The sequence below is a fragment of the Centruroides vittatus genome, unplaced genomic scaffold (assembly GCF_030686945.1).
Source record: "Centruroides vittatus isolate TY-2023 unplaced genomic scaffold, ASM3068694v2 contig_459, whole genome shotgun sequence".
Lineage (NCBI taxonomy): Eukaryota > Metazoa > Arthropoda > Arachnida > Scorpiones > Buthidae > Centruroides > Centruroides vittatus.
In genome coordinates this window covers 3,236,835-3,264,200 of record NW_027122255.1, presented here as the reverse complement: position 1 = coordinate 3,264,200, position 27,366 = coordinate 3,236,835, and the positions used below count along the sequence as shown (strand labels likewise).

The following is a 27,366-nucleotide window of genomic DNA, read 5'->3' as shown; positions in this document are numbered from 1 at the left end:
AACATTACAAAATTAACAATAATAAAATATTAATCTAATATACTTGGTAAGTTATAAAATGTTTATATATTGTGTCTAAAACAAGTAATTAATTTTTTATTTATATTAATTATAAAAATTAAACTACATATATTTATAGATTTTTTAAAACGTTAATATTTTACTTTATTTTTTAATCTTTTTTATGCCAACTTTTGATATGATATAAGTTTACAATGAATAAAAATCAGAAAAGTTTTATCTTTAACAAGTTATTATGTTACATTTTTTTAAATATATTTATTTAGAAAGTTTTTAAAAAAACTAGTTTCACTTTAGATAATGATTTTAGAAATTTTAGCTTCTAAAAACGAGAAAAAAATTTTTCATTGTGTTCAATAGCAACCTTAATTAATACGGAAATTAATTTTTTGAGATGTTATCTTATAAAGCAAAAAACGATAATACAACTTATTTCAAATAAATCAATATTTAAAAATTTTTTAAACAGCAAAAATTCGTAATCAGGAATCTTAGGGGGTGGTACCAGATTATCGAAAATGCCGGATTACCGGACTACTTTATAGTTATGTTGGCAAAGTTCGATATGCAACATTCAGATATTGCTGTACAGTATATTTTATACCACGTTATTGTACGTTTTCGATTTATTTAAGCACGTTATTTAATCAGTCTAAAGATGATACATTGTATGACTATACTGTGTTAAAGTCGATTAAAAACCTACAAAAGCATTAATGAACACGTTATTGCACAAAACCAACATTCACAACGATTCGTGTGCATATAATATTTATTTTCCAGACATGTACTGTATATATACATTCACAAAATGTACACATGATCCGAGTATAAGAAACTTTTGTTAGGTGCATTGTCCTTTCATTAACTTGTGAAGAATAAAATACATCAATTATGAACGTTACTAAACACGAAACGTGTGACATGCGCCAGCTCTAAGCAGTATTTGTTCGGCACAATACAATGCACTGTACAGTACACTACCTACAGGTATACCTCGTCTTACGTCGGTAATTGGTTCCAGGAGAGGCGACGTAAGTCGAATTTACTTGTGTAGTTATGACGTAAGTCGTAGTTTCGACTTAATAATGGAGGAAACGCCGATAATGAGCACTTAAAGACCGCTAAATAAGACGACAACACAGGAACACAGATGTTTTTATGTTTCGTTCTCTAGGATTTATGATGATTATATTAACATTTACTGTAAATATACATATTTTAATATGATTTTATGTGCTTTTAACGCTTTTCTAGTGATATTACGACTTCAATGTTTGTGGCGGACGGATTTAAAGTCAAATAAACTGATTTAAATTTGATTTTTATTTTTCCATATACTTTTTTGACAAACGACGTATAATCGGGAACGACGTAACTCGAGAGCGACGTAACTCGAGGTATACCTGTATACGTACTTTACCAAGTTATACTGCGTAGGAATTTGAATTCCTAACTATTTTTAGGCTGATGACCTCTCTATATGTAGCAACTTGTACGGTCGCATCTTCACCTTCGCCTCGATTTCCGTTCGGAATCTTTAGCGCATTTAAAACATTATGATTTGCAGTCGCATTAGCGGTCATTCTGGATTATCGGGTGCCAGATTAATGAATGTCTACTGTAAGGAAACCGGAGCAGAACAGAACTCTCCGTATTTTTTGGCCAGTACGTGGTGCAAACTAACGAGATCTAAAAAACTTTACAGCAGATTCTACAGCGCCTGTCTGCGTTATCGAGTTCACTGGATAACGCAGTTGGCAGCCACGTGCTTACACAGAGTTCATTCTTTTTTCCAGCAACATATTCTAATTTTACTGATTCTTATTTTCAGGATAAGTCAAACAAGTAAAATATTATACCCAGTTCTATTTCTTTAATATCGCACTTTGAACCGTAGATTCACGTACTTGTAATTCTTCAATTTCTAACGTAGACTAACAACATTCAAACATCTGTGTTAGGGGCAGGATCTGTCGAAAGTTGAATCGTTTACCAGAACTGCCTTAAATGAGCCGTAGTTCATATGGTGGAATGCACTACGATGATAAAGATGCTATGCTCTTTTGTGAATTTAATTAAATAATAATAATAAACAGTTTTTCACTTAACTTTTTAAATGTGTTTTTCAAGAAAGTGTTCCATGTGCAATGCAACTAATTTTGACAAATAATATTTACATAAAGAAAAATAAACTACAGAACGATGTAATTTTATCATTGGTTATTTTTAAAGAATAAAAATAGCAGTGTTTTGTTCCGGCGGAGAACGATGCAGACGGACTAAAGTGCGTGTTTTTTATATCATAAATAACAGTTTATATGTTTAATTTTTGTAGTTTTGAAAGAAATATTATGTTTTCAAGCAATTAAAAAAATGAATTTGTTCATTTTCAAATGTCTATTTGCATTCTTTACTATTTTACAACCCTCAAAGCCTTAAGTATTCCGTTCTGCTCCGGTTTCCTCTATATGCAAATTAATAAAAAAGAAATAATTTTAATGTCACTTAAATGCAAACACAAGAAGACTCAACAGTCGGTTAACCGAGATATATTTTATTAACATTATTTCAAGAACGACTGAAACCGGTTTTAAAGAATGTGACTTAGTCATTACCTTAAAATTATATCTTGGTTAACTGACTAGAATATCTTGTGTTATTAATGCCCTATTTAAACTTTTATTTAAATAATTTGTTTTATTATTAATGTGTCGTGATACATTTTTCTTTTCATATAATAAAACATTGAAAACAATTTTTTTTTCTTAATTTCGTATTAACTATTAACAGAAATTCTAAGTTTCAAAAAGTATTTTTTTTCTATTCATTAATTTATCTTTATTGTGAAGTTATTTAAAAATAGCCAAGTTTAAGTTTTACAGATAGAAATGATCATTAATTTTATACTAATATAATAATTTTATATAATATTAAAATAGCCGAAATCATTGAAATTTTTATATTAATATTTTAAAATAAATAAATTTTTTATCAAGTGCTTCAACTTTTAAGTTTTTCATATATTGAAAAATGTTTTTAAGGTAATTTTTATCAATGTACAAGTCATAAACTTCTATAATTGTTGATCTGTTTCCTTACATTATTATGTTTATTTCATGTTCCGTATATTCAAAAGTTCTAAATTAAGGTATTTAATTTAATTTTGTATATAATTTTAATGAAATATTATAAATAAATTAATTTTAATCAAAAGTTTTCTTTTTTTTTACAGAAAATGTCCTTCTTAGTGAGTCTGACAGACAGCGATCCGAATAATATCCCAGAAAATAACCACATTTCAAATACAGATGGCACATCAAGCACTCAGAGTAGTGCACACAAGATAAACGAATTAATTCAAAAAACCTGTAATTATACAAACTGCAGCAATGCTGAAAATTACGAATCCGATAACTATTCTTATAGTGATAACCTTGCCATGGAACAAATTGTTAATATTGTCAGCATCCTCGTACCTACTCTATTTGGTATCATCGTGGCAGTGGGACTTTTAGGAAATTCCTTAGTTGTAGTTGTGGTGTCTTGTAACTCACAAATGCGCTCAACCACTAACATCTTAATCATCAATTTAGCTGTAGCCGACCTTCTGTTTATTATATTCTGTGTACCATTTACAGCATGGGACTATGCATTCCCATATTGGCCGTTTGGAGATATATGGTGTAAAACAGTACAGTATCTAGTCATTGTATGTGCTTACGCTAGTATCTACACATTAGTATTGATGTCATTAGATAGATTTCTCGCAGTTGTTCATCCTATAACTTCTATGTCTATCCGTACCGAAAAAAATGCTTATATTGCCATAGGTCTTTTATGGTGCCTCATATTATTGTCGTGTATCCCGGTTTCTCAATCACACGGAGAACTTCCCTTCGTTATCGAAAACGTTCATTACTCAACTTGCGGGTTTTTATCCGAGGAAGGGTATAATTTAGCCGCATTTCACATATGTTTCTTCTTATCTTCTTACGTAGTACCCTTGGCTCTTATATTTTGCTTATATATGCTAATGTTAAAGCGATTATGGTTTGGCAACTCACCCGGAGGACACGTCAGTGCGGAAAGTTTAAGATCAAAAAAACGTGTTACCAGAATGGTAGTTGTTGTAGTTGTTATATTTGCAGTGTGTTGGTGTCCAATTCAAATTGTGCTCGTATTAAAGAGTATCAACGCCTACGAAATTACACCATTTCGACTTATGGTACAAATTACATCTCATACATTGGCATATATGAATTCTTGCGTAAATCCTATCCTTTACGCTTTCCTCTCCGATAATTTTAGGAAAGCATTCCATAAAGTTATATCGTGTAACTCACCGTGTAACAAATTACTGTTGTGCGATTCGTTCAACAATTCTTCTTCGCACACTAAAGTAACAAATTCTGCTGTTTAGTTATAGATAATTAGATGTTTTAATTCTCAAAAACAAAAGAAAAACCTTATCAGTTTCTTCTTATTGCTGTATATTTTCTGTCATGAATAATATTGTATTGTAGATAGGTGCTATATTTACAATTTAATGTGTTAGACATCTTGATTGTCATGATGTGTGAAGAGAATGAATGAGGTTTTGTCTTGGAATTATTGTATAAAACTAAGAGGTTTTCTTGACACTGCTCGTAAATGGGGCTCTACTAGTAGTGTCACTAAAGCCACCGGATGTTATTTGGGTCATAAATAACATATTAATAAACTGAAATTTGTAAAGAAAAACAATAGATTTACAGTAATTCTGTCGTTTTTGTTGCCAAAATTTAAGAGAAAAAAATGTATATAAATATATATTTATTCTTAGTTAAAATAAAATGCTCAAAAAAAAATAACGCTTCTTTAATTGTTTTCAATAGAAGCAAAGATGTTTTCGTCACTCGCGTGAACGATAATAATCAAACTTCGATTAAGAGCCAATAATTGTTCACCTCCGAAGTTAATTTTAATTCGTGTATGGCATTAAAGTGAAGTACCCCGAACAATAGAAATTATATATACTATATATACTATACACAAATTTACGTTTGAAATTCATTCGATTAAGTGATAAACATTGTCGTTTACAATTCAAATCGTATATTTAATAACTACAGTTACTGAAGGGTTCTCTATTTAACATTTATGATGAAGAACCATTCATAAGCATTTACTGGCCTCTTATGGGAGTGATAATATTTAGGAGACGTTATATCGAGGTTTAACTGCAATAATAAACTTATTATCTCTCATTAATGGCACGAATGCAATTTAACTGTTCAAAATTTAATATTTACGTTTTGATTTAAAAATTTGATAAATAAATATTGAATTTTTTCCACTAAATAAAAAATCGAATACTTTACAAGTTAGTAGAATTTTTATTAAAAAAGATAATAATTAAAAAATAAAATTTAATACCTGAATATATAATTAAAAAAAATCAACAGAATGAAGTGTAAATGTTAAATTAAAATTTATATTAAAAAATAAATAAATAAATTTAGATCAATAAAATCTTTCAAGAAATTTACTTTCAAAATAAATTTTCTGACATTAATTATTTATAAATTGATTAAACTATTGAATTTTTATTTAGTTTTTATTAATTAAAGTTATTAAAATATTGAAAAGCAATTAATAATATACTACAAGAATATACAACAGTTTTTTAAATTTCACTTTTAATTAAGTTTCTTATATTTCACTCTTAAAAGGTGTTTAAAGCAGAAAAACGTAGCCAGGAGGAAAAAACTTTACTATAAAAAATAACTTATAAGGAAAAAGATATAGAATTCAAAACTTTTATACTAAATTATACTTACATCCAATTATATCAAACTAGCAGATAGGCCCGGCGTTGCTCGGGCAAAAGTAATGATAGCGAAGATTAAGATTATTACGTTATAGTCACAGAAGAAAAAGAGTAATTTCATCAACAAACTAAATATTTCTAATGAAAGGTCGAATTTGAAAATCGAATATTGTAATATCGTTCGATTTTCACGACGTGTTCTGATTATATCGTTCGATTTTCATCGAATGTTCTAAAGAAGAAAAGTCGAGAAAAACCGAATTAATCTGTTTAAATTTGAAAATCGAGTATGTTCTAACATATTACTTTTTTTTTTTCCTCCAGCGTCCGTAAATCTTGCACGTCGCCTTCTCTTGTTCGCCATTGTTACTTAACACTTCTATTGATACTTAACATTTCCATTGTTGATGGAAGTGTTAAGCCTTAATCTTGTCCCTCTCCCCGTGGAGAGAAATTTTGAAAAATCCCTTCTTAGTGTGCGTTTTTGTGACGTACCGTAACTATATACCAAATTTCAACTTTCTGCTCTTAACCGTTTGGGCTCTTAACATTTCCATTGTTACGTAACACTTTCATTGTTAACACTTCCATTGTTGACACTTCCATTATTACTTCATACTTCCATTGTTGCTTCACACTTCCATTGTTACTTAACACTTCCATTGTTGATGGAAGTGTTAAGACTTAATTCTGTCCCTCTCCCCCGTGGGGAGGAATTTCGAAAAATCCCTTCTTAGTGTGCGTTCTCGTGACGTACCCTAACTGCGTACCAAATTTCAAATTTCAACTCCTAACCGTTTAGGCACGTCTCGATAATGTATATAGAAGCTTTAATCCCGTCCCTCTCCCCGTGGAGAAGAATTTCGAAAAATCCCTTCTTAGTGTGCGTTTTCGTGATGTACCCTAACTGTGTACCAAATTTCAACTTTCAACTCCTAACCGTTTGGGCTCTGCGCTGATTATTATTATTATTATTATTATCAACTCGTCTCGATTATATATATAGATTATATTTAATCCTCTTGTATTGGAGATACCAGAAGTTCTTAAGCTGAGGTCCATGGACTCCTTGAAGGTCTGTGAATAGATTTCAGATAGTCTGTAAACTTAATCAGAAAAGTTACATCATTATTTTCAATAACTTTTAAGTATTATTACATAATGCATTCATAAAGAAGCAGGCAGAGTGTACTATTGATATGGTGAACAATATTGTTGACCCTTGTTATTACTTACGTATATAATAAATTTTACATGTAGTGAAAAATTAACTTAGTCCACTGAGAGTTTGCTATTTCGAAAGTTCTCTATATATTACCATAAGAGTATTTTTGTAACAGTTTTACTTCAATTTAATTGATTTTTTTATGTATTTAAAAACATTATTCCGAAAAGGAGTCTATATACTTGATCAAACTGTCAAAGGGAGTCATGGCACAAATAACGTTAAAAAACATGTTTTGGAGAAATCCCCGGATTATTTTGCGGAACCACAAAAAATTAACATTGAAATTATGTAAGAAGTGCAGCAATAGCAACTTGTAGATTCTTTCAAAAAAAAAAAAAAAAAAAAAAAAAAAGCTTTTTAGCTTGGACGAGTTCTCAACGTCCTAATAATCATTTCAAACCACTTTTCCTTTTATATGGCCAAAGTATTAGTGTGCAGTGGTTGAATAAATAAAACCACTGCACACTAATACTTTGTCACGAGCTCGCGCCTCTCTAACGGACTAGGCGCGTGGAGTTTTCCGGGCTTTCTTCATGCGTAATAGTTTAAATAAGAGTCAGTTTTCCTTAAGAAGTTCTCCCGGCCACATCCCCCCTTTCGCTGATTACCCATCTATTATGTTATCTTATTCCATTAATCCAATCCAATCCTTTTCAGATCAACTAAGGGATACAAAATTAGAAGAAGTACACAAATTCTGACAAAGCATTATCTAAATATTAAGTAGTGAAAGAATCAAATCTTTCTCCGATATTATTCTTACTTAAAATAGAAGAGCACAGAAAAAATCGATTCCTGTAAATAATTACCCCTTAGGAGCTGTCCATAAATTACGTAAGGTATTTTGGGGTGGGTGGGAGTCAAGGATTTTTTACGATTTCTTACTCAGAGGTAGGGAGTATTAGATCTCGTCTTGCGTAATTTTCTTATTTTTATTTTTTGATCTTGTTGAGTGGTGGAGTTTTGAATTTGGCTTCAATTTGGAGGTTTCTATTAAGAACGTGTGGTGGTTTCTCTTTCTCTCTCTCTCTCTCTCTCTCTCTTTTTTTTTTTATTAGAATAAGTGCACCACTCCTATGGGAGTATAACACCAAGAATACATAAACCAAAATACACTATACAATAAACATAAAATTAAAATAAACATAAAATAAACATAAAATTAGTATTTAGCTTTTAGTGAAAACTAAAATGTAAAACTAGAAATTATAAATTATAAATAGTCTTTTCTTCCATATTTTTTAAACATAATTTTAAAAACATTAAAACAGTGGCTTCTGAACAAGCACGTCGCGTGGATATGGCCACCTGAAACCAAGCGTAAAAATTTCTAATTTGAGAATAAGTCTATCTTGATCGTAGATTGGACAATGACAGATCATATGGTCGACTGTCTAGGTTTTCTGTAGAGCAAAAGCAAGAGGCAGTTTCTGCCCGGTTATAGATCGGCTTCTAAAATGATTATGCTCAGTAAATAGTTGAGCAGTAGCAAACGTTAAATCTCTAAGTGGTGATGAGAACCTGCATTCAATACTAGGAAAATAAAACCTTCTTATTCTACCAGTTTTACTGCTCAACTATTGTTGATTCCACTTTTGCATAGCGTTTTCATGAATATAATTTTTAAGGCTGCTAGGTGAGAGAGAGATGTCAGGTCAGTGTCCTTTGCAGCTGACTTAGCCTCAAAGTTGGCTTTTTCATTTCCTAGTATGCTAGTATGGCCAGGAACAAATATAAAAGTTATCTTATTTACAAGATTTTTAATATAGTGCTGAATATATGTGATTTTATTGCTATTGCAATTGGGGTTTAATAGAGCTTTTAGGACAGACTGAGAATCGCCGTAAATGTTGATAGACAAGAGTTTTGTTTGGTAGTGGCTCACTAAACAGCTTGGTAGACAGCATCTTCTTCAGCTTGAAAGATGGAGATATGTGGGCGGTATCTGTACCTAGTTTGGAGGAAGATACAGATACTTGAACCGACAAGAAGGGGGCTTTTGGACCCATCTGTCTAAATATTAATGTCTGCATCGTTATCCATGGAGGAAGCAGATGACACCAAATGTACCCTGGGGATAACCTTGTTTACAGATTGATGATCGGAGATAGGGTAATTGCATATGAACAGTCTTTGATAGGAGTAGAGACCGTTGTTGAGTTTTAATGTTTGTAGTTCTGATGTAGTAGTTTAGAACCATTTCTACAATACATAGTGGCAAAGGAAGAAGATTTGCTAGAATCAAAGAAGCATTAGTAAAAACAGTTCTGGAGTACTTTGAGATTCTGATGGCAAACTGTCTTTGAAGAGAGAGTAATTTACTTGCTACTGAATTTTTACTAGTTACATGATCCCAGCTAGAGGCCGTGTAGAGTAGCATTGGTTGTATTTCCCCATTATATAGAGTTTTATAAGCGTTTTGATTTAGTCCCCCGGTGCACCTAGCACATTTCATCAGCACGTAGTTTATTTTCTCGGCCTTAGCCAAGATGTAAATATGGCAACGGAATGTGGTTCTCTATTCTCTCTTGTTTTATTTTGTATGACTTTTCTGTTTACACGTGTAATAGCTAGTCGATCTGTCAAAGTTTTTTTGCATTCCATTATAAAAATTAAAATTAATGTAAAAATGAATTTTATGACGTTGATTAATGATGATGATAATAAAATTATTGTTAATAATTAAAAAATAAAGTTCTTAAAATAAATTGTTCATTCGAATTCATTAAATTTGTTCACATAAAGTGTTTAATAAATAATAGTACAATATTAGTTAACTAATTAATAATTACATATTTTGGACATAAGTGTTTTAGAGTTTCATAAAAAAAATTTTTTTTGTTAAAATCTTTCTATAAAATCATGCCTAAATTACGTAAGATAGGGAAAGGGAGGGGGATCAAAGAAAATATTACGGTTTCTTACACAGGGGTGGGTGGGAGTCTAGAATGGCCGAAATCGCCCTTACGTAATTTATAGACATCCTCTTATATTTATACTGTTTTTCTATTTTCAAATGTAGTGAATGAAATAAATGTAAAGGCACTTAAAATTCGGACTTCAAAAAATAAATACTTTAATGAAACTTGCAATTCTGCTGTAGGATGCCTTAATAGTCGGTTATACACATATGCATATATACAATATACATATGAATTTGTAAACTAAGTTTTAAACAAAGAATTTTTTTGCAAAATTGGTAGGAACGTAAAAATATATAATTAAATATTTAAATATTTGAATAATACAATAATTTAATCTTCACAATAGTTAAATAATTAGTCAAATACTTAAATAATTTTTGGGCCACCCTTAAAAAAACTATCATGAGCCTTCATATATATATATATATATATATATAAAAGCAAGGTTTATAAGCTTATTTTTTACTGTTATAAAGTTAGAATATAGTATAAATTCTTTATTATGTTCAAAGTACTATGTAATATGTTCAATAATAATATCAACGTGTAAATTACTAAATTATATAAATTGATTTACGTTAATTCATTTTCATATATCTAATCTGCAATTCTCAATATAATTCATTTGTATAATATTAAAGTATTCATTAAGATATATTTTTTTAAATATTATTATTTAAATAAAATAAAAATAAATAAATATTTTAAAAAGTGTATTATTTTAATTTAAAAAAACCAATAAAATATTCTTTATTGTAATTAAATAGGTATAAAATTTAATATATTTTAACTTTTCCAAAAATAAAATATTGGCTTTAATGCAAAAAATATTTTTATTTAATTAAATACATTTAGAAAAAAATATAATTAAAATTATTTAAAAATATATTTAATTAAAAAGTAATCATTTTTTAAATATATTAATATTTTATTGCGCTTATTTATTCAAAAATAATATAAAAGTCCTGATAAAACCCAATTAATTCTTGAATTTTCTTCTGAATTAACATCAAAGTAGCTAGACATGGCATTAGAAAAATTAGTAATAAACAGAATCTTTTTGGGAATTTTATACTGAATAAAATATAATAAATGTTATTGATAATATTGATGTATATTAATGTATAAATTAATAAATGCCCAAAACTGTTTCTCTCGGCAATTGATTGAAATTATTAACTCGCAAGCAGAGGTTGTTTATGAATTTTAATTCAAAGATTGCGTACAACTTTATACACAAAAATAATATAAAAACATAATTTTATATATTAGAAAATTATATAAAAAATGAAGTTTTTAATTAATCAAGCTTTTATTGAGTTAGGAAAGCTTCTTTTAACTTTATGAGAGAAATAAAGATAATATAAAATAGTATAAATACTACCTCACGTTCGTTACATTTAGAAATTAATATAGATTATCTATGTACTATAGGTATATTATATCTATGATATATATTTTACAATTAGTTAAATTATTTGTAAAAGTATATAGTGCAAAAAGATATTTAAACATTCGATTAATGGCACCATCTGTTTGCATCTGAAATTGATATTAAATCTAGTGTGGCGCTAAACAGAAGTAGACTATCTCAAACAATAACATTGATTTTGCAATGTTTCGTTAACAACGTGAATAACATTGTTTTCACAATGCAAAATCTCAGATATTGACGGTTTTCTATTTAATATTTATGAGGGATCCTTTCATAAGAAGTATTCATTGAAGATTTACAAGGATGGTGTTATATAGGTGAACTCTATATTGAGGTTGGATTTCATGTTAGGTAATAAATTTAAAGCCATATAACATTCATTTCTGGTAAGGTTTCTAAAACAAAGTATTTTTCTCTTAGAGAATAAAAGAAAAGAAGATTTAAAATGAATTTTAAAAGAAAAAAGAAAAGTGAAATTTCAAAGTTTTTACGGAAAATTTCTACGGCTTACAAGCAATATGATTTACAGTCGCAATTGCTCGTAATTTCAAACTGAAACACAATTGCTCGTAATTTAAAGTTAGATAAAGTTTAGTAAATTCAAAGCATTGGTATTTTGAATAAAGACAATATTAATAAGTCAAGACACTTAAATCACTGACTCAATTCCATCAGAAAGTACTTAAAAATATATCCGATAGCAAACCATGGATCTTTTCTTTTACAGTCTGTTTGCTACGTAGGCTAGTGTAATATTTTCTAGAATTGTGAATTGATTTAGAAGTGTTTATATTCGTGTACGAAATGCACATTTCACAAATATTATTTTTTATTTATCTCATATAAATATAAATATTAAAGAGATTTTATTAACTTTTTAATTATTTTATAATTTTTTAAATACTCTATTTTATTCTGTATACATTATATTTATCAAATTTGATCATATCACAAAATGAGAATTCAGTAACATCCAATTCTTATATTTAGTTTTAAAATATTAGATAAGTTAGGAAAGATTCTTTATTTAAAAATTTCAACTCGAGTTTAATGTTTTATTAATATTTTCTTCCTTTATTTACTAAATTTACACAGCGTAAAAGAGAAATTATAATAAAAGTAATGCATGAATAAGATGCATGATAAATTTATACTTTTGCAGCATATTCTTATTTTTAATGGATTTTACCTGTACCACTTACACTAGAAAGGTTTAATTAATATATTGTTCTTCTAATACTATATCAACGTTATGAAAATATATTTGGTAACTATTAAAAGCTCTAGTTTATTCTCAATTATTCATATAAAAGTAAATAGATTATATTGATATATTTCTTCAGTGTATCGGGTTTTACGATGGCGAAAAAGGTGTTTGAAAAATTTCTATTAAACTGAATTTTTTTAAATAAATTTTTAATATCGTAACTTACGATAGAATAATAGTTAAAGCGTTAAAACGGAGTCATGTAACAATAAACGTAAACCTGTTTTACGTAGAAATTCTGTAGTAATAAAGTTATAAACCTAAGTTATATCTCTCTGGTATTAAAGTATACCGTGTTTATATTCTCAACAGGAGCTAAGAAGGGGGAAATGGGTCCACCAGTCACAAATGTGGTGTCTGAAAGCCATAAAAAATCCGAATAAAATCACTAAAATATTTTCACCGTTATGAAAAGTTACTTCTGACATTTATATCACTTTTACATAAAAGATTAAATTTTAGGCAATCTTTGTGTCACGAGCTAAGCCAAATTGTCCTACTCGCCTCCCTCTGAGTCTGTTTCTCAACTTTTATCAAATCTTTGATGAGTAACAAAGAATCATCATTCATAAATTTTGATAAAGGGCTTTGAAAATTCTCTACTAATGGTTTTAACCTAAAAGTACACATCACTTAATAGTTTAATTTTACAAATTCTTAGAAATTTTAGTATAAATTATTTTTTGAGAAAAAATACAAAATTTTTAATTTATACTTTAACATTTTATAAAACCTTAATTACAATTTTAATGTATAAATCTTCTACAACATCAAAATTAGTACCAACTTCAGATGCTATTAATTTATCCCCCTCATCTAGCCTCTGAGAGATGCATCGGAAGGAAGATACACATAAGTGAACAATGCCACTGACTCCACCGCACTGGTAGTATGGAATCTTTCATCAAAAAGTTAAATAAATTTAAATGAAAGTTCAGAAACAAGTTATTTAATTAAATAATTCAATTTTAGATAAGAGATATAGATAGGAATTATGAAACTTAATCAAATTAACGTGGTTATGACCGCATTATATACAAAAAATGCATTGAAATAATAAGATTTTGGCTCTATTATCCAAAAACCTCCATTATTACAAAAGATAATTATTCATTTCTTGCTTAACTTAACTTCATACAAATAACTCTGTCTATAATATTCTTAATAGATACTCAAAAGGACTTATCAGACCACAGTTTTTTAATTTAAGTGGTAGTAACAAATTAGTAGCTATTTAGAACATTATTTAATACAAAAGACAAAAAGAAAAAATAATAATAATAACTCTGTCTATTTTTAACTTATATATAATTATTTTATATAATTTTTATATTTGATAAAGTACAGACTGTTTATAATTAAATACAGGTAGAGCTATTTATAAGAAGTTATATTGAGAGTATACTTATACTTCATTAAGATTTCTTCTCGTTATTTAAGAAAATTCAGTTTAATTAAAGTTATTTGCTCTGATAATCAGAGAAGAGTTGAGGTCGACTCTCATCTCTTTATTTTTCTCTTTACAGCAAACATTCTTGATGAATTAAATTGGATAAATGATTTAAAATGACAGAAAAAATATATTGAAAATAATAATAATACGATAAAATTGAAAGAAGTAATATAATATATCAAAATAATTTATTTTAGAGTATTAAATTACGAAATATAAAAATAATTATAATGAAAAAGTATTAAGTTACATTAAAAGAACTGATATTTTATATAACTTTAAAACCTTATATTAAGTGACAGATCAATAAGTACACGTGGATGTTGATTTTTATTAGTGGAATATTTTTCTCTTTCTGTCACTAAGATTCAGCATCATATTTACAAGAATTGTCAGTGAGCAGATACGTTTAAAAAGACATAAAACGAAACCTAGAAAAAGAATCAAATAAGATATGACTCGAGGGGAATTTATTTAAAATTGAAGTGTGAAAAGTTCGCACCATTTTTTCTTTTTTCATTTTTGAAAAATATTAGTAATTTATTTTTTCTGTTTAACACAACATTTTATAACCTTTTCTTCTTTTTTTCTTCTTAATCATGTTCAAAATAACGATGTTTCGGGATATTAAAACAGTTAAAAACTTGTAAAATATAATAAAATATTTATATATAATTTAAATTTTTATCTGAAATAAAATACATTCAATGTTAAATTACTAACAATTATAGTTAATGTTACTATACAGAACGTTCACTTCAATTTAATTTTATCATAATTCATATCATAATATTTGAATATTTAAAATTTTTAAATGAATTTGTATAACGTTTTCTATTAAATCAGAAATTAAAGTGCTTAGATTTACATAAACATTTATGTTGTAATGAGTACTAATAAAGCGTGCACAGGTGTGTAAGACATGAGTAAATTTTTATGTAAATTTGATAATTGAATTTACAACTTTTACGATAATAAAATAACAATTTTAAGTGTTCTTTTATGTAATTATCAACCTCATTTAACTTATAATAACAAACAGCGCAATGAAGATTATGCTTACTGATTAGTTTAAGACAAAGAGTGTTTAAAATAATTATAAAAATGTTTTAAAATATTTAAATTATATATAAAACGATTTTGAAAACGGAGTCAGAGATCAGATCCAAAAAATATGTACACTTGTATTAACTTTGGAAATGCATTTCGGACTCTACAGTTCCTCATCATTCCAACCAGTTTGTATAGATGACTAAAATTATATAATACAGACGAAGTTGATTGTCAATTACATAATATTTAAATAATTATCAGACATGTAAACTGTACCTACAGACAGAAAATTCTGGTATATATATATAAAGATAATATGATGTTCCTGCTCTTAACGGCTATGTACTGTACAATTAAACTTTATAGTTATGAGTTAAAAAACCGCCTGGTCTTTTCTTCTGAAATCTGTTAATTCGGAGGTTAGAAAATCATATAATTATAAGCTAAAATTATTTGTAAGGAATTTTCTGTTAAAATTTTTATAATTATGTCTAAATTAAATACGTAAATGTGCTTTTTCGGGATAACAATTGTCGTTAACAGCAGGATCATCCTATTATCTTTATATATATATATATATATATACATATAAATGCCAGAATTTTCTGCTTATAGGTACAATTTACATACCTGATAATTATTTAAATATTATGTAATTGACAACGAGCAATTATTTATTGTGACATCGTCACAATACCGGGATGAAATTTTTAATATTTTTAATTCAAAATATATGCTCTCCATCTTAAATTAGTAGGGGCTTGCTCCTGACAGTACATCATATTTTCCCTATAAGAATAGAGTCGTGGCGCGTTTTTCTGTTAACTGCTTTCAGGAGAAACTTTTGAATTGAAATGACGTAAACTGCGATTTGCATCAGATGTTCCTATATAGTTAATCTGGGCCTTATTATTTTCTTATCCGGTCTCGTACTTCTCTCTACAATATTTTCAAATTGCAGCTCAATAAAAGCGTATATATTTTTTGGATCTTATCTCTGACTCCGTTTTCATCACTTGATCTACAAGGTGTGATAAACCTAGAAAAATTGCCCAAATTTAGACGACAGCAAGCTATATCATGCTGTTTTTTTTATCAATAACGAAATCAATATTGTTTAATTATAGGTTAGTCTTAGATTTAATCAATTTAAAATAAAAAAAAATGCTATTTTTCATGTTAATTTACATATATTATTATTTATAGTATTTATATTATATTACATATTTTATTATTTATATTAAGTATTTTATATATATATATATATTATTTATTGATCGATTCATAAAAAATCCTGAATCCTGTAACACAATGGTTCTCGACCATTTTTAAGCTAGTGGCACATTGCCAAACCAGTGTCACATCAGAAGATATGTATAAATAAAAAATGACATTGAAGATCTGCTTTTTTATATTTTGCATTTTATATTTGCATATTTTTACAAAAATATACAAATAATATTAAAAAATAATACGCTTATATACAGTATATGCTGTTTACATACGTTCAGATTCGTAAGTTTATTAATCTTAAGCTACTTATTTCGATTAACTGACATTTCGACCACACTGTTTTATTTGGAAATATGAGAATATATTGATCATTATTATATTTTATTGAAGCTAACAATGTGTAAATGTACAACAAAATGTTTTACGTGTATTCATCAATTGTAATATAACGTAATAAATTTTCTTCACACTATCTCAAGTCTATTATTGAGTAGTTATACTATGTGTTAATTGTATTTAGAGAATTCTTTTATATTTATTTGTTTAATGAAATTATAATTTTAATGATAAATTTTGAATAAATTTCCATAAATATGTGGAAAAAATTACCGTAAACAAATGCGATATACATAGAAAATTATACAGTCAAACCTGTTTTTGTGCGGTCTTTTTCTGTGCGATTTTTTTTGTGCGGTATATAAAAATTTCAATCAAATTGGAACATAATTGACTCCTGTAAAATTTTTAAAAACTCTATTGGTTGTTTTCTATGACATCAGCAGGTTTTTTCATTTTTTATTCAGTAAAATGTTTTTCTCATACGTTTATTTCGGTCCCCTCTTATTTTAATAGCATAAAAACCATAAATATTATGTTATATTTGAACAGATGCGGTAAGTTAGCTCCCCTCCAGCTTTAGACTGCAGGTGTGAAATTTCACGCCTTGTTAAATGAAATAACACTTCCTGCAGCTATATTTATCGAATAAAATCATTATTTAACGATTATTTTTAACTTTTTAATGTTAGATTCGTATTTAAGTGGAAATAATTAATTAATATAAAAATTAAAATTCTTAGAGGATTTTTTTCCCCATTAGGTGTTGCAGAAAAAGGCCCAAGGAGTTAAAAAAGCAATTCCTAGTTATTTCGTACGGTTTCGAGTTATTTTCTACGTGAGACTTTTTTTATGCGGTCCCTATTCACCGCATAAAAAAAATATTTTTTTTTAATTGTGTTGCGAAAACTATTTTTTTATAGCCACTCGTGAAGTTTCGCGCGATTTTTTTTAATGCATTTTCTTTTATGCGGTCCCTATCCCCCGCATAAAAACAGGTTTGACTGTATATGCATCTTTTGATTCCAGTTTTATTCTTTCTACATCTAATATAAAAATATAATCGTATCTAATGTAGAAATTTAATATACTAAAAGCATATTGAAATATTTAATAGTGATTCAACAGCAAAAAGATAAGATTTTTTTTGTTTTTGTTTTTTTAAAGAAAAGCAACAGTATATCATAGTAAAAGTTTTAAATTCCTGTTGAATTTCAAAAGGAAACTTCCAGTTATACGAACGTCTTTTAAGTATCTTATATGTTTTCTTTCAAAAACTTCTTGTAACGATAGAAACTAGAAATACGAGACTTTTGAACAGATAATGCTTTATTTCAGAGCTTAAATAAGTCGATTTTATCTGAAAAAATCTTTTAAAACTAAGTTCAATTCGCTAATAATTTATTTAAAATTACATGTGATTATAGAATTTGTTAATTTTTAATAAGCGTGTTACGAAATGTAACACACGAAATCCTGGTTACGTGTAAAGTGAAAGCTGTGATCAATCGTAAAAATTGACTCGGATGATGTTAGGTTATGGAGAGAAGAAATATTACCAAAAAGTTAGACTTCAAATCACCGTAATTATTGTAAAAATATTATTCTTTGACAGTAATAATTATGTAATTCCGAAGTCGATAACTAACTGTTTGTCGATCTTTAATGGACTGTATAAATATGAAAGAAAACACTTGCGGTTTGATAAAAGTTTAATGCGGTTTGCAGGTCGTTACACAAGAACAAGAAAAAAAAACAATATGGCTGACGCCCTTGGCCGTTACTTGGCCGTTACAAAAACTCTCGTCTCCAAACGTTTTTTAATTATCATTTTTTCTTCTCACAAAAAATACGGTGGCGCTCGAGGCGGCAACATCCCGGCCCGCGTTGAAGTAATACTTCAATAAACAATGTTAAACATTAAATTTAAATTTAACAATTACAACAGAAATGACGCGTGTAGGTCACCAAGGAGAATCACATTTTCTTTCTAGATGGATGGTAACAGGCACAATTTTGTTATGCTTCTCTTAAAAACACCTTGAGGGGTTTTCACCAGAACAACTCTCACCTTCCCGTCGGGTCCTTTGATAACTTCCTGTACACGGCCCAGCGACCAACTTCCGGGTGGGAGGTTTTCATCTTTTAAGACGACCATTGAGTCTGGTGTTATATTGTCCTTCTCAAATTGCCACTTATGTCGGGCCTGTAGGTTGTTTAGGTAGTCCAATTTCCATTTACGCCATATAACTGGAACAAATTTAGTTAACATTTGCCATTGAGACAAATAGTTATCTGGTTTACTGGTGAGATCTGACTCCGGTAGTCTAGTCAGAGGTCTTCCGATAAGAAAGTGTCCTGGAGTTAGAACTTGGAAGTCGCTTGGATCAGAGGACATAGGAGTGAGCGGTCGGCTATTCAAAATTCCTTCTATCTGCGTGGTGATAGTTATAAACTGCTCTATAGTTAGATGCGAGTTACCTACGGTTCTTTTTAGGTGATGTTTAAAGGACTTCACTCCTGCTTCCCAAAGGCCACCGAAATTTGGTGATCTGGGCGGTATGAACTTCCAAGTGACCTCCTCGCTGGCGAGATAATCAGCTAAACTGTCAGGAGGTGTTTTTACGTAGTCATGTAGGCGTTTCAACTCCGCACTGGCACCCACAAAATTTGTGGCATTATCTGTCCAAAGTGACGCACTTTTACCCCTTCTGCTAAAAAATCTTTTCAAGGTTGCTATCATTGCCTCGGTTGTTAGGTCGGTAACTACTTCAAGGTGAATTGCCCTAGTCACAAGGCAAACGAAGATTGCGACGTAGCACTTCTGATAGGTGCCCTTTCTTTGTCCCTTATATTTAATAAGAAAGGGACCACAAAAATCAATCCCTACATGTTTAAAGGGGGGACTTGGAGTCATTCGCTCCGAAGGAAGATTTCCTAGGATTTGTTCCATGACTTTGGGTTTATTTCTAAAGCAAACGAGGCACTCATGTACCACCCTTCTGGCCAGGTTTCTTCCACTTAAAGGCCAGAATTCTTGTCTGACGAGGTAAAGTAAAGTCTGTGCACCAACATGCAAATTTTTCAGATGATAATATCTCATAATCAAGTGGGTTAACTTGTGATTTTTAGGTAGCAGAATTGGAAACTTTTTATCAAATGATAAATTTGAATTGCTCAATCTACCGCCGACTCTCATTAGACCCTGTTTATCTAGAAAGGGATGTAATCTGCTTAATTGACCCTTCGTTAGATTCCTTCCCATTTGCAATGTTTTTATTTCCTCAGCAAAGGCCATTCCTTGTACTTTGCCGATCAAATAAATTTTGGACTCTTGGAGTTCTTTCCTTGATAAAGGGCCAAATCGACGAGTTACGTGTTTTATGTTATGTAGAAACCGGAAAATATAACTAAGTATGCGAATTAATTTGATGTAATTATTACTAAGTTCAAACAGGGTATTGTCAAGGTCAGAGCTTGACACTGACACCAAATTAACATGCGATTGTTTTTTAAGCTCAGATAGATATTTTTCATCGGAGGAAGTGTCGATGGCATATTCATCCTGACGTTGAACGGTTGGTGCTACTTGAGACTGCACTTCCACTCCACCATAATTCCATGGATAGTAGATCTTGCGGATTTAAACCCCGAGAAACTACATCTGCAGGATTGGAGTGGGAAGTTATATGTTTCCAGTGGCAGCCTTCAGTAATAGATTGGATCTTTTCCACACGATTCGCAATAAAGGTCTTCAGGCGATATGCGGGAGTGTTGATCCAAGCGATGGCAATAGTTGAATCTGTGTGTAGGATCACTTCAGCTATATCCATTTGCAGACATGAGCGTACTTTTTTGACAAGTTGAGACAGTACTAGACAAGCTGATAGCTCTAATCGAGGGATTGTCATAACCTTAAGAGGAGCGACACGAGATTTACTAGCAATAAGTCGTGTCTTGCCAGTTCCATCTTCCTTTATGCAATGCATGTAAACTACTGCTCCATGAGCTGACTCCGAGGCATCTGCATATCCTAGCAAGACAGCCCTTTGAAGTGGATCTGTTAAAATATATCTAGTGATCTTAAGATCGTCCAGGGCTTTCAAGGACGACACAAAGTTCACCCAATCATAGTTAAGGTTTTCTGGTAGAGTATCCTCCCAGTCGAGCTTAATGAGCCACAGCTTTTGTAGAAAGATCTTTGCTCGAGTTATAACTGGTCCCAGAAGACCCAAGGGGTCATAAAGTCTGGCGATGACACTCAATACTTCTCGTTTTGTATAAAGCAATTTTTCTGGAATCGATACCCTGAATATGAACTGATCTTCAACCGGCTTCCAAATAATGCCTAAGGTTTTTACTGTTGGTTCCGCACTTGAGGAAAAGCAATGTTCCTTATTTTCTGGTGAACTACTGTTCATCAATTTCATTGAATTAGAGTTCCATTTGTGTAGTGTCATTCCACATGTGCTCAACATGTTGCACAACTGAGATTGTAGTTCGAGGGCAGCATCGAAATCTTGCTCACCTGACACAATGTCATCCATGTAGACATCTCGTAATATGGTTTTAGAGGCCAGAGGATATCTTGCTGCTTCATCGTAAGCCAACTGCTTAAGGGTTCTCACTGCCAGAAAGGGAGCACTGGCGGTTCCATAAGTCACAGTTTTCAGTCTGTAGGTGACTGGCATCTCTTCTTCCTCGTTCTTCCAAACAATTCTTAAGAGATCTCGTTGCGAGGGCTCAATTAGAATTTGACGAAACATTTTCTGGATATCTGCTGTAAAAGCGTACTTGTATTTTCGAAATCTTGTCATGATCTCGAAAACATCTTCCTTTACTTCACCTTTCAAGAGATGATCATTTAGACTCAGCCCAGAAGTTGTGGGAGCAGATGCGTTGAAGACTACCCTTAACCTTGTAGTGGTTTTGTCTGGTCTAAACACACCGTGATGCGGAAGGTAGTAACATATATTGTATGCTGTCTGATCAGCGGGAGGTTCCTGCACCCTTTCCATGTGGCCCAAGTCCAAATACTCCTTCATGAAGTTCTGATATAACTCCTTTAATTGTTTGTCCCTTGATAGTCTCTTCCACAATTGATTCAATCTCTTCAATGCTAACTTCCTTGACTCTCCCAAGTTTTGTATTTCCTTGGTTGCCATCTGCACAATGTATCTCCCATCTTCATTACGTCTGTGAGTTCTTTTGTATAATTTACGTGGGGTGTTAGAGTATAGCTTTTAGCGCAATGTATAGCTATTATGCTGATTGCATATGTGCTTGTACTTCCAGTTCTTGAGGGTGCGAAGATGTAGAACTTGGAGTCCTTGCTAAAGAGAGTCTTTCACGTATTTTCTAGCCTTCAGGTACTGACCTTTATGAGTAATACAGTGTTTATAACGAAGATTATGATGTCAGTCACACTGATCGTGATTAGGACTTAGTCACGCTATCGAATATTGAGTGTAAGTCTATTATGACGAAGGCTCATGTAGGAAGGTACTAGTTGGGAGTACCACTATGGTAGATTAGCGAATCCGAGAGAGTGATGCCTGAGGTCGTCCAACAAACCGTCAGAGCGTTGGGTAGTGTCAGGCTGGAATGTTGTACAGGGCGTCAGGTATTCTATGATTTTTGGTGTTGGCGGACTGCCGATGAGAGCGAATTGGATATCTCCGTAGTGCTTATTGACTTGTTAATCTGGAAGGCTGCCAGAGAAATATTTGCTTGGACAGGCTATCCGAACTAAATAAAGCATCGGTCCAATATCTGGCCTGGTGATCTGGACTAAATCTTATGGATAACAGACTAACTGTGAACCGGGAAGTATTTCTGATTTTGGCTGAGCATGTAGTAGGAGTGAGGACAGAACCGGAAGTAAATCCGTGAAACTATCCTTAAGGCACCAGAGACATGAAGAAGTTCTAGGCGTTTAAAATAGGATGCCATTAGCCGTATTAATATGAATGGATACGGCGACGGGAGGCATGCCTATAAGAGACTGTGACACCGAGAAGAGCGTTTTTATTTCTTCGCTTATGAGCTGATGAAATGTAGCTGGTGCAGGGGTTCGAAGCTTCTTCTTGGCGGTGTGCACCGAAGGGGGATTGATTCGGACGACTTGCTAAATCTCTAGTACGGCACATATTTGCATAGCTAGTCGCGAAGTGCCAATGCACTGCGGCAGTGCGAGCCGCCGCGCTTGAATGCTGGCTCCGGGAGTAGTATGATTTGAAACATAAGTCTCTCATAAATCCAGTGATTCGGACCTAGTGTCGAAAGAATTACTGCCTATTTTCCCTTCATGTCAATTACATGATGTGCACACTTATATCCTCTCACGAAAACTCTAGTTGAGAGAGCGGGTCGGAGATTGGAAGAAACTCCTGCTTGTTGAAGAATCGAGTTTGTCAGATTTGTCGATGCCGGTGCAATTTGAACCAGATTTGATAGAAGCTTGTTGTTCATCTTCCGGTGGCGAGAGAGTAATGTATATTTATGCTGCGACTGTTCTGGCATATCTTCACAGTAGCCAGAGGCTTTTATTGAGAGAGTGTTACAGTTTTGAATAACTTTAGTTGTCCGATGCACGATTTTAATGCAAATTGAATTGCACGAGGTTGTATTTTGGGCCGACACAATTCGTGGTTCTTTTGGGAAGGTGAACGATCCAAGCTCGTGATAGCAAAAGAATCACAACATTGTAACAACCAGAGACGTGATCATGCTTAACATAAAAATCGTGCAGACGAAGACATAGAAATTTGTTATACATATATCTACAATAAGAGTTGCTCAGTGTATTAAGACTCACTTGATTACACCTATGGCTCACGAAGCGGAGCCGCTTATTAATATTTTCTAATACTGAAAGAACACGTTTTTGCCAAAAAATGATAATCAGAATTAAATGCTAAGCATTAGGAAAACGGCCTGGTCATTCGAACTACATATCTGTGGATATTTCTTTCTTGTACTGGTTGTTAAGTGTCTCCTTTTTATTTTTCACAGTTTCTGAAGTCACAAGCATGTTTAATGATTAAGATATCGCAGAGCTCAATATCCTTTGCATATTCCCAGACCTTTTTAAGGCTCGCATTGATTCGTAAATTCACATAAGAAATCAATGGTAAGTCATCACGCAAAAGCCACTTTGCTTGACCTCATAGATAGTTCTAGTTTTAATAAGACAGGAGTCCAGGAATCCGCAATTAAATCAATAGGGTTTCTACTATGCTTGAATTTCTTGAGTTTTGCGTAACCATACTCTTAGTAACGGACTTTTGAGATCGGGACAATGAATGGCAAAATGAAAGTCAACTTGTAACGTGTTTCTTAAAACATCTTAAGCGTTCACCCGGCTCGTGATGATGACGGGACAGGCTTTACAGATATGATGTAGTTTCTGTTAGCAGGAGGTAATCCGAATAGTTGCTCGACATTGAGCCGAATGAATATTTGAATCAAAATTGGCATTTTAAATTACTCCCATTCTTCATATCTTCCAGAGAATTTCGGTAGAGGAATCTCTGGAAAATTTCAAGGTATTAGTCCAGGAGGGTTATAAGTTGATCGGACCTACGGGGGCCTGACTCACCATAAAACGTTGTCTACGGACGGGAATCTCCTCTTCTAAGATTGATGCGTTGATACTGCGGCTAAGACTGGGATCTAAATCTACTATACATATCATTACATAAGTTTGTCCTCATGATTCTTCACGTATCTCGAGAGACCTATACATACCATGTCCATGAGAGTAGGGTTAGGGAGCTAGAGATAATAGAGGGGAGGTCCCTCAGATCTCGTCCAGTTTAACGTTCTCAGCGACTCTTCCTTTGACTAAAGACTTGATCCAATTATTCTAGAAAGGTTTCTGTCATGTCTCTACGTGCGCTTTCAACTAACTAGTCGGACACTTTACTACTCAAATGCTGGTTACAGTATACGTCGGCAACTACACCAATCTTCTATCTAGAAGAACGAGCCGTTTGGTTTCCTTAATTGCACTCACGATACTATAGCCTTTTAAATCTCTACCTGACGGTGATAAAGTCGGTAGCAAGATATATAACAGATACGATATTTTATATTCCCTACATGGGATGGGCATGGAATGAGGAGGATCGAAACTTTTACATGCAATGTTTGAACTCTAATCTCATTTGCGTGGATATGCATAATATTATTAAGTCTCTTTCTTCTCATGCAGCTGTGCAACGAAGTCGCACGAACCTCGACGACCGCTAGTGAAGAGTGCTTTGCGTCAGATTCGTCTACATCGGAGAAGCTGGCTATAGAAGACATATTGATCAGGAGAACGAAACGAACATGTGCGGTTGATGATAAAAATTTTAATGCGGTTTGCGGTCGACCTGGATTACCATAGTGCCTCGAACGTGATGGAGACTGCTCAAAACAAGGAAGAAGAAAGCAATAGTAGGCTTGAGCGCCCTTGAGGACGCGTATACTTCTATGAGCCGTTAAAAACAACTCGCGAGCGGTACACACTTCCGATCGGAGCCGTTTGACTTTTAACATTACTCTCGATGGGCTCTGCATTTGCACTTCACCTACAAAAAAATATCGGTACGTCGCAGCCTGCGCGAGAGAGCGGCAATCAGTACTTGACAAGCAGTTCCAATAATACGTCAAGGGATTGCGTTACATGACTTTAAGCACAGGTTTCATTATAGAGTACTCTACGAGGATCTGATACTGTGTGAAACGGCGTTATCAACTATACCCCCATCTGTGGTTTTTAGACTGTCATAAAGAGTATGTGATCAGATATATTATATATATATAATACGCGTCGTTTCGTTGTAGATGATTTCCATTATTAGCATGGGAAAGTAGAAGATTAGACACTATTCATAGGGTAGGAAAGATAAAATATGTAAATATGGATCTCTCTGATATCACTTGCGCTTCCTGGATAGTCGTTGGGTTACATGTCACTAGCAAAGTATATAGCAGGAGTAGCAGTTCTCTAAGCAATGTAATGGCGCGTACCACGAACGCCAATACTCTAGATAATATGATCATCAAGGAGCGAGGAATCTGCATACGTGTAATGAGCTATGATGGCTGCATATTGGATTCGCTATATCAGAATGCGTCCTGCATTCACTCGGGGTGAGCGATTTTTTACCTCGGCTGCGTTAGGGCGCGCTTGCGCCTAATTTTATTTAAGAGATATTCGCGGTGAGCACTATTATTGTGGGTACTGCGTGGAAGTTTGACCTGCCACAGTAACTAGTGCGGCAGCAGCTCGAGTTTAGGATGGTCAATCTTTGAGGAGAAGTTAAGTAATGAAATATTAGAAATGGAATGTGCTCACCAGCAGTCAGTTGACGCTTCATCTATGAGGACTAAATGTAGAGAGTACATTGATTGACCAAAATAGTGTTCCTAATGTTATTTAATTACCCTATGAGCCTCCTAACTGTAACCACTACTTCCAATAAATATAGATTAATGGTTGTGATCAAAGCACCACTAATCTAGGTTTATTCTTTTTTAAAGTACGTGATAGAAATTATATTCTCGATGAACTACGTTATACAAGTATTATTATAATTGACGTAATCCTCGTTATATATTTTTCATATATTTTATCCATGTAATAATTGACATTCTGGCATTTCAACTGATACTACAAAAAATGAATATTTTAATTTTATTTTATTATCTTTGCCTTCTTATCTTATTCAACTTTGCTGTGAAAAGCGTTATATTAACACTTCATGTAGTCACGATACAATTAATATATTCATGGTTCTGCTTGATACAGAATATATTATATATAAGTTAATATATAAACAATTTTAAATATTACTTATAATTGAACATCTTATAACGTAATTAACCCTTTATTAAATGTATTTAAAGATACGTTAGGAAGACAATAACAATTTTTTTCCCTCCCTTGCATTCAGACAACAAAAGTTAGCATATTGTTGTCAACGCCTAATTCATTTTTAATCAATTCATGAGCATTACTTTTACGATAATTCATAGAATATTTAACGAAGTCGGTTTTACCTTTTTATACTTTATAAATACAGATAATCCGATTAACCTGAAGTAAAAGAGCGTCGGAAAATAAGGAACTCGCTTCAACAAAGAAGGAAATTACTTTTTAAAACTTATACACAGCATTATGTTCATCAATTACTTCTCTATTGAACTTTATAATAGTTTACTGTCATTTTAAAAATAATATTTCAACTAAAATTCAGCGTATTAAATTATTATAAAATGGGAATAGCAAAAGAAAATAGCATTGCTCCAAGGAAGGAAGGATCATTAATTATTTTAACAAGATGGAAACTTTTCCAATTGTTAATGATACAAATTGATACTTTAAGATGCACAGTATGCATTTTTGTACATTTTAATATTATCTCTAATACAAAATGTATCGTCGTCGTCGTCTTTTAATTACAGAAAAGCAAATGCCGTCATATTCGATTTAGTGCTTCTATTTCGCCTCTGAAATTGGCATTAAATCGAGTGAATCACCTTAAACAATGAGAATTATAGCTATTAATGAGGTTTGCAAACAAATTTGAATTGGAAAGTCACGTTATTTGATG

The 27,366-nt window shown here is 31.7% G+C and overlaps 3 protein-coding genes across 3 annotated transcripts in view; 1 reads left to right on the top strand and 2 right to left on the bottom strand.

Annotated features, from left to right (window-relative positions):
- The window catches only part of LOC136977499 (allatostatin-A receptor-like), a 54,825-nt gene extending 49,973 nt beyond the window's left edge, over window positions 1-4,852 (top strand). The window contains exon 2 of the mRNA XM_067272995.1: window positions 3,257-4,852. Within this exon, the coding sequence (XP_067129096.1) occupies window positions 3,260-4,444 (1,185 nt within the window). The 5' untranslated portion in view covers window positions 3,257-3,259 and the 3' untranslated portion in view covers window positions 4,445-4,852. The remainder of the gene's footprint in view (window positions 1-3,256) is intronic.
- A 13,900-nt stretch (window positions 4,853-18,752) lies between these two features.
- Window positions 18,753-20,060, bottom strand: LOC136977493 (uncharacterized). Its single transcript, XM_067272990.1, has one exon. It carries the CDS (start codon window positions 20,058-20,060, stop codon window positions 18,753-18,755), a length of 1,308 nt encoding a protein of 435 aa, XP_067129091.1.
- Window positions 20,061-20,322: 262 nt separating this feature from the next.
- Window positions 20,323-21,927, bottom strand: LOC136977492 (uncharacterized). Its single transcript, XM_067272988.1, has one exon. It carries the CDS (start codon window positions 21,925-21,927, stop codon window positions 20,323-20,325), a length of 1,605 nt encoding a protein of 534 aa, XP_067129089.1.
- Between the last annotated feature and the right edge of the window lie 5,439 nt (window positions 21,928-27,366).